The sequence below is a fragment of the Colletotrichum tamarilloi genome (assembly GCF_030869305.1).
Source record: "Colletotrichum tamarilloi strain Tom-12 chromosome Unknown Scaffold_5.1, whole genome shotgun sequence".
In the NCBI taxonomy this organism is placed as follows: domain Eukaryota; kingdom Fungi; phylum Ascomycota; class Sordariomycetes; order Glomerellales; family Glomerellaceae; genus Colletotrichum; species Colletotrichum tamarilloi.
The window spans coordinates 747,045-761,351 of NW_026849388.1; the positions used below are offsets into that span (position 1 = coordinate 747,045).

At 54.7% G+C, this 14,307-nt stretch overlaps 2 protein-coding genes across 2 annotated transcripts; both read left to right on the forward strand.

Annotated features, from left to right (window-relative positions):
- Positions 1–1,298: 1,298 nt before the first annotated feature.
- CTAM01_02365 (uncharacterized protein) lies at positions 1,299–2,485 on the forward strand (the record flags this gene model as incomplete). The annotated part of the gene is made up of 2 exons (XM_060518404.1): positions 1,299–1,369; positions 1,483–2,485. 2 exons carry the CDS (start codon positions 1,299–1,301, stop codon positions 2,483–2,485), a joined length of 1,074 nt encoding a protein of 357 aa, XP_060387037.1.
- A 7,910-nt stretch (positions 2,486–10,395) lies between these two features.
- CTAM01_02366 (DENN domain-containing protein) lies at positions 10,396–13,981 on the forward strand (the record flags this gene model as incomplete). The annotated part of the gene is made up of 3 exons (XM_060518405.1): positions 10,396–11,101; positions 11,183–13,489; positions 13,545–13,981. 3 exons carry the CDS (start codon positions 10,396–10,398, stop codon positions 13,979–13,981), a joined length of 3,450 nt encoding a protein of 1,149 aa, XP_060387038.1.
- Positions 13,982–14,307: the final 326 nt, after the last annotated feature.

Below are 14,307 nucleotides of genomic sequence, written 5' to 3' on the forward strand. Positions count from 1 at the left end.
TCAAAAGGCAGTTCCTCCGACTATAGTTGTTGGCATGAAGTGGACAACACTTCAAGTCAGTTTTGAATCTCTCAAAGGGAAAAAGTGGGAAGGACTTGTTGTCAGGCTTGTTCTCTCCTGAGCACTGCACCAAAAGCTATCCTCCCCATACGTCTCGGTCTGATTGACCGCTCTAGGCTACCTTCTTATCCAGCCACATGTGTCCCAGTATGTGGTCTGAGTAGCACGGAACATTGCGGAAACCCTCGACCATTCGAGAGCATCTGGCCTAGTTAGCGTATCCGTCATGCCCAGGATTTGCTGGGCGGAGGTCTAATATCACATCTCTTGTGCTGGCAGAGGCTATTACAACCTGCCATCGCCATACTCTCAATGAATTAAATGTGAGCGTGGATTTCGGTGGAAGCCGACAGAGATCTCAAATATGGTTGATGGTCTAAGTTGGCCGCTCAAAACCATCACGATAGTCTTCCGTACGAAGATGGTATACTGATGCTTCCAAACGGCTTCTCCTCCAAAAGCTAATGAACACACCAGAACTTTCCCAGATCTTCCACCTCATCTTCATTGCAGACCATTCCATTAGTCTCAATATCCATGACATCCATAGGCCAGAATGGTTATGGAATGGCTATGTGTACTAAAACATGCCAAAATATGGGCGGGTTAGTGTAGTGCTGGGTGATGTATGGTTTCGTTTATCTGCGACCAAGAGTTGAATGATGCTGCCAAACGCCCCTTACAAATGACAGAGAGGAAACTCGCGAAACTACTTGACATCTGCAACCGAATTGTGAACCTGCAGACCGGAGTTATATCATCGTGCCGTTAGCGAAGCTGGCCACCTGAAAAATCTTCTGGCCCATATTTTTAAAACTGCTTTCACTACGAGATACCTTGTTCCTTTACTCGGGACTGGAACAAAACTTTGGAGGACAATTCATCCACAGTGCGCGGGTCCGTCCGCCCTCCGTGGACCTCGAAATCGGAACCCCGGGTGGGGCCATGGCATGCGGGGGGAGAGCTCCGCCCGCCGGCCTGGGTCTTTCCACACACCCACTCTCTTATCGATAAAAGACATCCCGGGACCCACCAGAGCTACTAAGGTAAGGTAAGACCCCCAATCGTCATTTCGTCCCACCAGCCCATCTCTCCAACGTCTCTCACCTCTCCGTATCTCCAATTATCATATCTCGTCCCGCGGCGCATCCCCCGCTACCCGAGCCCGACGACACACCGAATCCCTCCAAGCAACTCACCCTCTCTCCATCGGCCAGCGAGACGCGAACACCGCAGTCATGAGCCATCAAAGATACCCGTCACACGACCCCCTAAAGGAGCCTCACTCCGTCTCCTTGAAAGTCCTCAGGTAGAGATCCCGACTTACACGCAGCTGGAGTGCCGCCTTGCCCTCTCACTTAATCCGCCAATACCTAAAGAAAAAGAACATGCTTCTCTAACACGAAAAAAAAAAACCAACAGACTATCCCGCCCCTCCCTCGTAATCCAACACCCGATCCGGCCCCCGCTGACGCCCTCAACCCTCCCCGCCGACCCGACCCCGGCCTCCCTCGCCTACGACACAACCGCCTCAACGAACCCCTCCCCCTTCCTCCTCTCCCCGATCCTCAACCTCCCGCTGAGCTTCGGCTCCGCCTACGTAGGCGAAACATTCAGCTGCACCCTCTGCGCAAACCACGATGTCCCCGAGCCCGTAGCAGCAGTCCCCGGGGGAGGAGGACCCCTCGGCGCCACCGGTGCACCAGCAGCAGCATCGGCGGCCCCGGCAAAGCGCAAGAGCATCCGTGACGTCCGCATCGAAGCGGAAATGAAGACCCCCGGCGCGAACTCGATCCAGAAGCTCGACCTCTCCCCGCCAGACTCTGCGGATACCGGCGGCGGCGGCGGCGACGATGACCTCAAGGGAACGGACCTCGAGGCCGGCGACACCCTCCAGCGCATCGTGAACTTTGATCTCAAAGAGGAAGGCAACCACGTCCTCGCCGTGACGGTGAGCTACTACGAAGCCACCGAGACCTCGGGCAAGACGCGCACCTTTCGGAAGCTGTACCAGTTCATCTGCAAGTCCTCGCTCATCGTCCGCACGAAGATCGGCCCGCTCGCTCCCGCTTCTTCCGGCAAGAAACAGACCGGTGGTGGTGGGAAGCGGCGGTGGGTCATGGAGGCCCAGCTGGAGAACTGCTCCGAGGACGTGATCCAGCTCGAAAAGGTGGTGCTGGACCTGGCCGACGGGTTAGGCTACACGGACTGCAACTGGGAGACGGGCGGGGGCGCGCGGCCGGTGCTGCACCCGGGCGAGGTCGAGCAAGTGTGCTTCGTGGTGGAGGAGGCCGAGGGGACGAGGGCGCAGCCGGGCGAGGACGGGAGGATCATGTTTGGGGTTCTCGGGATCGGGTGGAGGGGCGAGATGGGGAATAGGGGGTTTCTTTCCACGGGTAAGCTGGGCACGCGGCACGTGGCGTGAGCGAGGGAGGTCTACTCGAGTCTCACGCACAAAAAAGTCCAGACCAGCAAAACGGCAGTTGAGGCGTTCGTTGGGGTGGGAGGGGAAGGGGGAATATTGCATTGGTGAGGACAGCCCCGGCGACGGTGACAGCTGAGGAAACGCGACGCAGAGCGCTCAAGGCGTCCCCAGATTCAGCCCAGTGTCAGACCACGCACATCTCCACCATCCGGGGATTGGTATACACGCACTACGCCTTGGGGAGAGCCGTGCTGATGGCTTGAGATCCCATCAAAAAAATCCAAAGGGAATTAGATCACGGGAGCTGGATCAGGTCTCCCCCGCACGGTCGGGGCGTTGAGCCGTGTTTCCGGGGCAAACGCCGCATCGCGATGGAGGAGGATGAGGAGGGTTATCATCCTTCGCTTCTTGGATGTTGTTGGACCTCTCACGCCTCTTTAGATTGAAGGAATGGCGGAAGGCGTGTCGGTGCTCAGGAGAAACGCATCTTGGCATCCCCAGCTGCTGAGATGAACCTCGTTGAAGATACCTACCCTACTTTAGAGTGAGAATCCCATAGGCCGTGGCGTTCCCGACGCTCGGGTGCGCCACTAAACCCGCACCAACATGTCACATTATCTTAAAGAAATGTGTAATTCCTGAAAAGTCACCCTCGAACAGGCAGTCCTTTCCCCTCTATTCCCCACCAGGTGGCTGACCTTTTGACATCTTCAGATCTCAGCAGGTTCAAATCTAAGATCTCAAAACTCTAAAGAACGTCCTGAGACTATTGCACGAACGGTTCTTAGCGCCGCCCATCTCTCTCCCCAAGATTCGTTTGCTTGCCCTCTTACCTACCCTTCGGTCCTTCTTTTCCTCCAACAGGGCTGGTAATGGCTAAATAAAAGGGGTCACAGAGGCAAACCGTGGTCACAGCGCCCATTCCTTCCTGCTCGTTTTCATTACGACTTACGAGCCTCTCTTTTCTTCCATATTACATATGACCTACTGTTGTGGTACACCGAGTGACATAGCTAGCCAAGGGCCGCAGGTGGACACGAGCAGCAGAAGCATGAGCAGCAGTAAAAGTGCCATGCGGCTTTGGTTGCTCTGCGTATTTCCTGTCGTGTCTCCCGTCCGAAACAGGAACCTGGTTCTGTAGTTCTGCAGTCCTGCAGTCGCATTGCATGGGATCGACAAGTGGCTTCACCACATTTGAGCGGTTCCCCTTGCCACGGCCAGGCCGCTGTTGAGGATTGATTACGGTTGGTATTTGCCGGAATGAGACGACCATCTCCTTTGGGTAGCTTGCAGCGAAAAAAGCGAATTAAAGTAGACACGTTGGGCTTTCAGCTTCTCCAAATGTCCAACCCAACACGGGGGTTCTGCAAGGAGTGCGTCGTCATGTAATAAGCAGCGGCTTCGGGGACGTAATTTGAATCTAGTGTGGTAACTGTGTTGAGTCTCTTTATTTCTCAGCCTCTCAGGTGTGGATTAACCACTGGAACTGCACGCCGCAGATTGGAGGATATTTCCGGGTGGCATGGGTGGGTAGATGAAGAAATCCAGAATAGATGCGCCCGCCTTCCGCTGACTGGCATAAGGAGCAGACTGACTCTACGTCAGCTGGAAGAGTCATGACTTGTGAGTCGTTCAATCTGGCAAGTTGAATTCTGAGTAGAGCCATCTTTTCATACATTCGAAAAAAAAAAACTCTGGGCGATCCAAATCCGGCGAGATGATGAGTCGCTATCGCGGGCCAGGGGCCAGGGAAGGCAGACAAGACCGACAGATTCCAGCTAGTAGATTTTTGTACACCGTAACGTGCCTAGCGCGTGGGTTGAGTCGGTATGTAGGCGAAACCTGAAACAAAGAGTTCTTCAGTTCTTTGGCTGGCTGCAGGAAAAGGAGTCTATAGTGGCCGTCCTTCCCGCCGAGCCGTCTGCAATCCTAGTACCGGTAGACCGCTGATGTGTCCATACCAGACCAACCAAACAGTCTCCGAAATGTCACGATGCGGGCGGGTCCCTGGGAAGCAACAATTCGCAGCGTAACCTAGGTTCAAGGATTGGGCGTATGGGCAATCGACTCACTCTGAGAGAATATCTCAAGAGATGACATGGGTTTCCTGGGCATGACAAGTGCGTAGTGCACCGTAAAGTGCCATGGCGGGCATCTGCCGGCGCTGGTATTTGCTTTTTGGCGCCGATGAGAAGTGGTCCGCAAAGGGCTCTCGGGAAGGGGGGGGGGGTAGTATGGCGGCCAGTGAGCACCGAGCACCGGCACCACCACCCACAGACACTTGAAGCTGTGCGCCGATCCTTGTCCGTCATGTTCGACATCTCGGGCCCACGATCGGCCATGGGCCGTGACATCAAGCCTATATGAGAGAGGAATGGTCTTTTGCTCTGTGCGCGTTAGAATTTGCTGTTCTGGGAGAACTTCTGAGCAGTGTCCTGGTCCCGCACTCTTCCAAGAAACAGGTATGGTTTACAAGTGTAACCGGAGACTGCAAGGAATGCTTATCAAAACTGCTTGGTGCTCGATGGGCGTCGCGGAGAAGCGGGAAGAGGCCCATTGAGGGCGACAAGCCTCGAGCGAATTGCTGCCGATAGGCTCTCGAAACGTGCGATTGTACACCAAGGTAGACGCTCCATTACAGCATGCAAGACAACTCGGCAAGCTCGTCCACAAGCAGGTACGTTTACAAGGTGACATTTGATAGATGCCGACTCGAGGCAAAGTGCATGAGGCGGGCGAGGAATACTCCGGAGTCTGTAGCGAGCATTGAGATGCAGACCGCCTTGAATGCTTGCAAGTTACTGCTTCTTTGCTTGCTCGCCCTGTCCACGCTGAGCCATTCGTATTCGTCAGAACGCCAGACGTGTGGAAATGCGCTTGTATGCTGCAGTCTGCAGAAGCTCCATGGGCCGTCTTGCGTAGGAGCTGTGAGAGGGTAATTGGAGTTTACCCACATCCCAAGAGGGTGTGATGCAGGAGCCTGATAACCCCTGGGCCCTGGGCGGCGTGCATGGTTGGCTGGTTGGCCTGGGGTTGAGTTTACCAGGTTGGCAAAGACTTTGTAGTCGCCTTCGCCGTGATGCCGGATGAACAGGTCATAGTCAAGTGTTTGCGTGGTCGGTTTCGTTTGACCGCCATGGTAGAGAGACTCGTGCGAACTATGAGTTGAATCGTGATCAGGTAGGGCAGACGACAGGCCTCGATGACAGGGAAGTCGGACGATGGGTAGAGTCGTGTGTTAGGCAGGCGGCCAAGAAAAGACAATGGCGAGGGTGTCGATACTGTCAACATCCATGAGGGTGGGATACGATGGGTTGGTGGAGAGGATCCACAGGCGAGAGAACTAGCCAAGGATTATCCTCATGGTGGTTTTGTTCCGAGAGAATTTTGGATCTGGTAGATTCTTTCATGTCGGGCGATACGTGGATGGAGATGCGAACGGGGTTGGACATGAGCCAAGCGCCGGTTCGCGGCATCTCGGGACAGGAGTTTGGGGGTTTGGCCGTGAGCTAACGAATGGCTGGACGTCATCTCGATCGTATGAATGGAGAAGAGGCTTGTTGGTTGACCTCAGCTTGGGATTGCATATTTTGCGGGCTTGAAACTTATTTCGTCTTCTTTTCGATATTGTGTGCTGTAGATGCGGCGTGTACGGATACTCGCATTGTGTCCTGTGTCTCGAGAGAATGCGAGAAGAGGAGTAATGTCATGCCAAAATGCCGGCGCATGGCTGATGGCGCAAGGCACTCAAGCAGTGGTCGACGCATTCAGCGAAAGGCGCAGGCCGGGGTGGGTTGACCCTCGTGGGTGAGATGCTTCTTACACGTGCGTCTTGAAGAAAAAAGGCGTGGGATACCGGTGTATCTATCTGCGCTCTGCAAGACGGGCGCTCTCTAGTTGGGCAGCCCCCGAGGTTGCTTTGCAGGTGCTTGGTGCTTGGTGCATTGAACAGGACCTTTATCCTGGAAAGCGTCGTGGGCTAGCGCTGGGCCGCTCACATTTCAGATTTCTCCCCTCATTGGAGCAGGTCCCAAGACTTTCTGGAGACAATGGATATCATGGGGGGCTCTCGAGTTGCTAAGTGGCCGGAACCTACTTACCAGAAGCCCCGGGAGAGAGAAGAAAGGATTGCGGGAGGGATAGTCAGTGTGCTGCACAGAGCTGAGGGTCGGCAGAGGAGGCAGAGCTGAGAACGATCTGCCAAGGTACTAAGTGCGTGGAGGTACACGATGCTAGGCCTCTGGCGGCAGCAGCAAAAAAGCAAGTGAGGGGAAGAGCGATTTACCTTGGAATATTCCGTGATGGCACTGGAGCTGAAGAGGAGATCGCCGAGTAAAGAGGAGTTGAGAGTGGATGCTGGCGGAGGAGGAGCATGTTGCGGAGCTTGCAGTGCTGCTCCAGCACGGAGTGTTCGTACAGATACTGAGGATGCTAAGGTAGGTAGGTAGGTATGGATATGTATTGCATAGCAAAAGGTGGATTGCGGATTGTCACGATGGTGGAGCTGAATTCATCAAAAGGAATGGAAGTTCAAGGAAGTTCATGGGAGGGCATGAAAAAGGGTCAAAAAAGGGTCTGATGGGCAGAATCAGAGTGGCAGCAGCTGTGGGCGAGAGTGGGTGAATGTGGACATCATACGCAGTACCTACGTAGTACTCCGTACATGGGACATCATCCACAATTCGCAAAAGGAAGTCGTCTGTCTCCCTCGTCGCCCCAGCGCTTGCTTCGATGGTAACCTCCAGGTTAGGCACGGATACTGTGATGACTGAGGTGGTGAGAACAGTTGATCGACAAGCAGATGGCCGCGAGGGTATTAGTGATCCAGGGGAACGAAGCCCAGGGCCCTGACTGTCATGGCCTGTTCCGAGGTTTAGCGGATGCCTGCTTAGGTAGCGAATTGGGGTCTACGTTGCTAGGCTTGTGCCTGGAACGCTAGTTCAGGGACCGCAAGGGTGGCTTTGCACACTCTTTCCACGCTTCACCATCTCTGGTCTACCTTATCTCGCAAGTCCGCCTTCTGTAGCCACCGTTGAGAGTAAACTAGGTGATGGCGTAGAGTATACTGCCGACTATGCAAGGGGCAAACACGAGGTGATATTCTTCAAGAGCTTGGCCTCACTAGACCGAAAATGAAGAGAAAGGCGGTTGAAGGAGAGGATGGGGGCCAAGAAGGTCGCATTGGAGGCTAATGCCAAAGGCAGCACCACTAGATGCTTCTGTCACCGAGTCCAGACCAAGTCAGACTTACCTTCCGCTGCTACTCTCTTCTTGTCCAGACTCGACTCACACGAGCAGCTGAAAGCATGAAAGGACAACCGGCGTGCGCGCGCAGCGCGAGACACGGCAGCGGCAATGGAGAGACATTCCTCGATGGGGACTTGAGGGTCTTGGTGCATATGTCATTGCTTCTTCCCGCCCTCTGAGATCTCGGTTCCAGGAAAAAGAAAGCGAGACAAAAAGTCGGTATGAAACACGTCAGTTATCCGTCAGCCCGGTTCAACAGCTTTTGAGGAATGGAGGGGAACGGATACGCCCAGTCTTCTCTTCGCAGGAACGTAGTGGTTAAAGCAATCTCAACGTGAAGTCCAGCCCATAGCAGTGTCATGGTACGGATATGTTCGATAGGATCGTTGGGTCAGGAGGTATTTGGCCATGTACCTTGCCTGGTTGTGGACGGGTGATGACAGGCAGTGTAGACTCACATCCCAAACACCAGCCTTACGGCAATACTTGGTACCGTACGCTGGGTAACGTAAACAAAGGCACGATGCTAGGTATGGTGACATGTTATCAATATCCGTCATCCGTTAAGGAAAGGTAAGTTAAGGTAAGGTAGTGGTATGGAAAGGCACTTCGTACGGCCAGAACTGGAGATCTCATAGCGTTGTGCTCCGATTCACAGCAGAACAGGCGTCCCGTCTCCCAATCCCGACCGAATTAGATGCAATTGAGCACAGCGTCCCATTGGGCCCAGTGTTTGTTGTGGTCTTGCGGCTTGCACTTCAGGTTCCCTGTGCATACTAAAGTACGTTGCTGCATTGCGACCTTTCAGTGTCCCAGGAGTGCCAGGCTTGCCAGGGCCCTCCCACGCTTGTACGCCTCCTCCAGTGACCATCCCGCAGAAGCATTCTACGTAAGGTAGTATGGTATCCTTCCCCCTCCCCTGCCCTTCGCGCCTTCTCAGGTTTGGCTGCCCTTTTCTGCCACCCCGGGCCCGCTGTTTCCCCCCGTATGCACTTGCATCCGCCCGCAACTGGCGTAAGGTAGGTGCCCCTGTACCTCAGAGTGTTCCTTCCCAATTGACTGTCCGCCCGTCTACCGCCTCCCCCGTGTCGGTCTCCACACCTTCCTTTTCCCACACCACACCACCTGGCACCTGCACACCACAGGCAGTGACCACACACCACCTCCTTCCTCCTTGAACGGGTAGCGCCAATACACTGCAGGAGCGAATGAAGGCGGCCAAAGGTTGGTGCTTGCCCTCTTTCTCTCTCGCGTCGAGCCCGATCATCATATTAGCTTCCCATTCTGTCCCAAACCGTGCCATGGCTGTTGTTGTTCGTTGTCCCGTTGCGCTGACTTTCACTTGACTTTTTTTGCCTGAGCCCACACTGCCTTTCACTCTTCACACACACACACACACAAAAGTACGGAGTGAGGTACCTGCCATATCTTTGCATTTAGAGATACACACCTCCGTAAAACGGGAAACCGAACGACGCGCCCAGAAGAAGAATAGAAAATCCCGTCCGCGCGTGGCTTCTTGGTACCTGACCAAACCAGACCAGACCTGACCTGACTTGACTTGACCTGCTGCGCCTGATTATTTGTTTCCATCTTCTTTGCCTTTATTCTCCTCCGTCTCCTCCATCCAACGACTCGACTCTTGTTTGGTCGTTTGTTGCCTGTCGCCGGGAAAATCTGCTTTTTTGTTTTCCTTTTCCTTTCTTTTTCTTGGAGGCTCTGCGCCTGTTCTTCTGTCACCACCGAAAAAACGAAGAGGGGGAAAAGGTTTATGCCGAGCGAGCAGACAAGAGCAGAAGAAAAAAAAAACACCATCGCCCTCTCTCGTTCGTTGTTGTTATCTTTGTCCGACACGACCAACCTACTACCTAAACCTGGGCGAAATCTGATCAGAGCCTGGTTCTGACACCAATCTTGACCTTGCTGACGCCTCTCCTCACTCGTCAACTATCGCTTCCGCCTCTCGACACCCAAAGCCAAACTCTCCCAAGATCCACTCCTTTGGCGGCTTTCTCTTCTTGTTGTTGATTCACCCATCGACTTGTGGCCCGCTTGTCTGCCCTACCTTATCCTCACATCACGGCTCCTGCTCTCAACATCCCACCACAACTACGCCTACCTACCACCATCAATATCATCTTGGCCTCGCGCTCCGCGACGCTTTCGCCCTTCTACGATCCGGGTTCGATCCTTTACCTCCGGCTTCCCTCCCTGACCTGCCCCTTTTGCTCCGCTGCTTAGGCGCTTTAGCTGTCGCTGGTCGAGAAGCAGTCGCATTCTTCCCTGGTTCGTGCGTTCACCGCCTTCTGTTCCCCTCCTCTTCTCCAGTCTTGGATGGAGACCTCGACAGGATCCCATAGCTAAACGAGCCCGATTCCCTCCAGGTCGTCGCCTGAGACTTTTCTATCAGAACCTCCCGGATCCTGGCACCCCTGCCCTGTCCACCCACCGCACCGCACCGAAGTTCAACTTGTACCACAAAGTACCCCCCCAGTCCTGACCGACCACTCAACGACCCAAAGGACCCCGAGACCCTCTCGCGATTAAAAAGCCCGGGCCAGCCCCCCGTGCGAGAGCAAACGAGACGTTGGGAAAAAATATCCTCGCCGGCCAGACATATCGCCAAATCGCCAATCCGGCTGGTCACCAGCAAGTGACATGTCATGGACAGCTCCTCGACGCCGCTCGCCGACTACTTTTGGATCGCCGGCGTAGAGTCCGTCTCTTATCAGGACTCTACCCCGCAGCCCCCCTCCAACAACGTCGAATCCACCATCGCCGAGGACAGCGAGTATGAGGAAAGCGATAACGAGTTCAACGCCACCCCGAGCAAGCGCGTTGCTCGCCATTCCAGCGTCGGTCGCCATTCCAGGCAGAACTCGGGTGGTGGTGGTGGCCGCGCCCCCAGTCGCTTTTCCATCCAGACTGTCGAAGAAGTAGACGGGAACACGCGAAGCAACCGGAGCAGCGCTACCATTCGACCCTCCCAGGCGAGCCAGATCAATGGCTCCGGCAACGGTGCCGGCCTCAATGTCTTCAATGGCCTCCCCCCGGGTCTCAATGGCGAAGGACAATTTATCGAAGGCTTCGACTTTGACAAGGCCTTGCTCAAGTTCGCTTCCGAACGAGAGAACTTCTTGGAAGACTTGTCCTTCAGTGCCGGTGCCAAAACACAAGCCCGCCCTCCCATGGTCAACCCCAGAGCTGAGCGCATCAAGGCTGACGAGGGCGACGCGAGCGGCCGGAGAAGTCCTCTACGCAGCATCGAGCGGAGCATCAAGGGCAGCATCCGCCGCAAAATGAGTTTCAGGGACATGAACAGCATGCGCAAGCAACCCACCACTCCTCGGGCGAGCACGCCAGGAGCCGGTACGATACCCCGCCAAGGTCTACCCTCCTCTGTAGCGCAATCCTCAAGTCCTTTCCGGTCAACTAACACGCTGGCTCCAGCTTCAATTAGGACTGCCAAGCGACTCAGCAACTACAACTCAGTGATTCCTCCTCCGGAGCCCCTGAACACGGATCCAGACATGCATCCCCTCAAGAGGCGATTCGAGCCTGTCTTGTTGGACAGGTACCCAGCCAAAGACGCGACAGACGAGATCGCCCGTCGTGGCAGATTTCCAGACTACGTTCCCATGTTTGCCTTCCCGAACGATATCCAGATCGTGTCTTCCGATGACAGGCCACGTTCCACCTGGCATGGTTTCACAATGACTTCGGACGATAACTCCAAGATATATGGTATTACCATCATTATCTGGACCGCCCTGACATCCGAGGTTGCAGACGAGGTCGAGAAAAGATGTGAGCAGTGGCGGCAGAGCCACATGTCCAACGAGGAGCGGGAATTGGCGGCCAGTCTGGGAGTGCGACTTGCGGCTGAGCGTGCGCACCTCTCACAGTTGCTTGCGAAGCTCCCTACGATTCCATCGGGGTCTTCAGCTCGTGACACTCTGGATGACCAGATTAGCGCTGTTGAGGAGAAGATTAGTCTCATGACAGAAATGCTGAGACCACTTCGGCACGGTGCCGCGTCCAAGATCGACGGCTTGACGGCTGGCGAGAGTGGACTGTGGGCCCCCAGAGCTTACGGCATCTTGGGAAGAGACGCCACGAGAATGTCATTCTGGAAGGAATGGCTGCGAGCCATCGTTGTGCCTATGACTGACAGTGCAGTTCTCCGAGTGCCGCCCAGCTCCCCCAAGGTTGGTCGTTGGCAGCCTCTTGAGCGTTACGTCGTCAATCTGTGTACCGAGGCATTTAGTCCGCTGGCTTCCAAGACCCAGGTCGAGCTAGGCGTGCGAGAGTTGCGGTTATATTGTCGAAAGGAAGCCATCAACGAGATTCCAGGGGCCCGGACCATTGACATCTACGCCCTATTCAGATGTTTGTCCATGGAGAACATTGTTGCTCTGTTCGAGTACGCAATGTCGGAGTCTCGCATTATCTTCCTCTCCTCACACACTGGTATGCTTCACCTGGCATGCCACGCACTGGTCAATTTGTTGTATCCCCTTAAGTGGGCGAGCATCTTTATTCCTGTGCTCCCTGCGCGTCTGATTTCGGCGCTCGAGGCACCTTGCCCTTACATCGTCGGCATCGAGCGGCGATATGAGAAGATTGAGCTTCCGGAGGACGACTACGTGCTGGTTGATTTGGACCTTGATACGATCGACGCCACTAACCAGCCCGTTCGACTTCCGCGACAGCATCGTCGCAAGCTCATTTCTTTACTCCATGTAGCCGCGCCGCATCACATTCGGTATGGAGTGACTACTGGACCCCCGCCATATGCAATGGAGTCCTACCCGTATGACGCCTTCTCAGTTGAGAACGATACTCTGTACAACGCCAGTGTCGCCTCGAGCTCCTTGGGCAAGTGGGTTACACAGAACTCTTCATCTTTCGGAGAGCCGGCCCCTCCGAACTCGGTGCGACCACCAATCTTCAATGCTTTCTTGCATTCGAAGGCTGGCGATCACAGCAAGGACCGGCCTACTACCAGCAAGTCCGGTAAAACCAGCCCACAATCTTCCATCTCACCAGTCTCGATGAACTTCCCCCCGATGCCGACCACACCTGTGTCACGCAGCGATTCCGGCTTTGCACAGACTTTGAGAGAAAAGAAGTCGGGCCACTTTGATGAGAAGTCTCGCCGCAGCTCGTCCTTTGGCATGGACAAGCACCCTCCTCTCCACCGACCAAGCTTGCCCTTCCTTAACGGACACAATCCAAGCATGTCGGTATCCGCAATCTCGGTCGATTCGCAGTCTTCGTACAATGGGTATACGCCCGGATATGCACCTTCCACGTATGCCCAGTCTACCCTGGCGGCATCGACCATCATGCCCAACATGCTAATTCAGCCCGTACGGAACACCGACACAATGGTGTGGGTCGAGGGCCATTGCTTCAACTGGATGGCCCATGACTTGTCCTCGACATGTTCCGTCTGCGACGACAAGTCAGAAGGAGACGGCATCTACGAGTGCTCTCACTGCAATGCCCGTTCTCACAACCGCTGCCTGGGACAGGTCTCCGTGGTGTGCAGCGAAGCATTTCACCCTGACCGAGTTCGAGCTGCTTTCGTTCGATGCCTCGCTAGTCTCTTGTACACGTACAGAAAGCATCTAGGCCGTCCTACTCGCGAGCAAAAGAACAATGGCCAACTCTACAATTTCGACATGAACAGCTTCATTAAGAGTCTGCCGTACGATCAACAAGAGTACGCCACAATGTTGAGAGAAACTCAAGGTAAGACAACGGCTCCTCGGAATGACATTCCTTGGCAATGCTAACAAATCATCAGCTTTCAACGAGTTTATTCACGAGCGGGAGACACACTCGGCTACGCACGCGTCGATCCGTCTCTTTGACGAGATCATCATGGCCAAGAAGGCTCGTGGACGGCCGGGACTCTCCACGGGATTCTCTCGCCTTTCGACCATCCGTATGTCGCACGGCGCGTCAAGCAACGCTTCAGGGTTCGCTGCGCCATCAAAGCTCAAGATTCCGACGTATCTGGGCGATACTTCGGACCACATGTGGCGGACGGCTTCGGTGCCTGCTCCCAGCGCCAAGTTCCCGGGCGAGTACCGAACCGTCGTCACCCGGATTCCTACCAAGTTGGACCCCAGTCTGATGAGAGAGCCTCGAGCGATCCAGGGTGTCCCTCGGGCCGAGCAACGGGCACACGGGTTCATCAGGAAGCAAGTACCCAGCATGGTTGGTAGTCCACCAAACTGAACGAATGTCGACGATGACGTTTGCCGGCGATTTCCCGGTCATGATTCGACGACAATTCCGACTTTCTGCCTCTCTGCGCTGTACGATAGGAAGAATGTATGTTTAATAAACGGCAGGGGGCAGAATTGTATAAAATCATATGAGCATAAGGGGGAGTCTGGGGTTAAAAGAGGGCTAGGGGGTTCCTCATCAAGAAGTCGTTCTTCATTTTTTTCCGAGTCTTTCAATTTCCAGCTGCGAACCAGAACTTGGATTCTATTGCCATTTCCGGATAACTGCATTGCTGTCGAGCAGGAAGTGCAAACTAGCAAGCAAAAAAGAAGCAG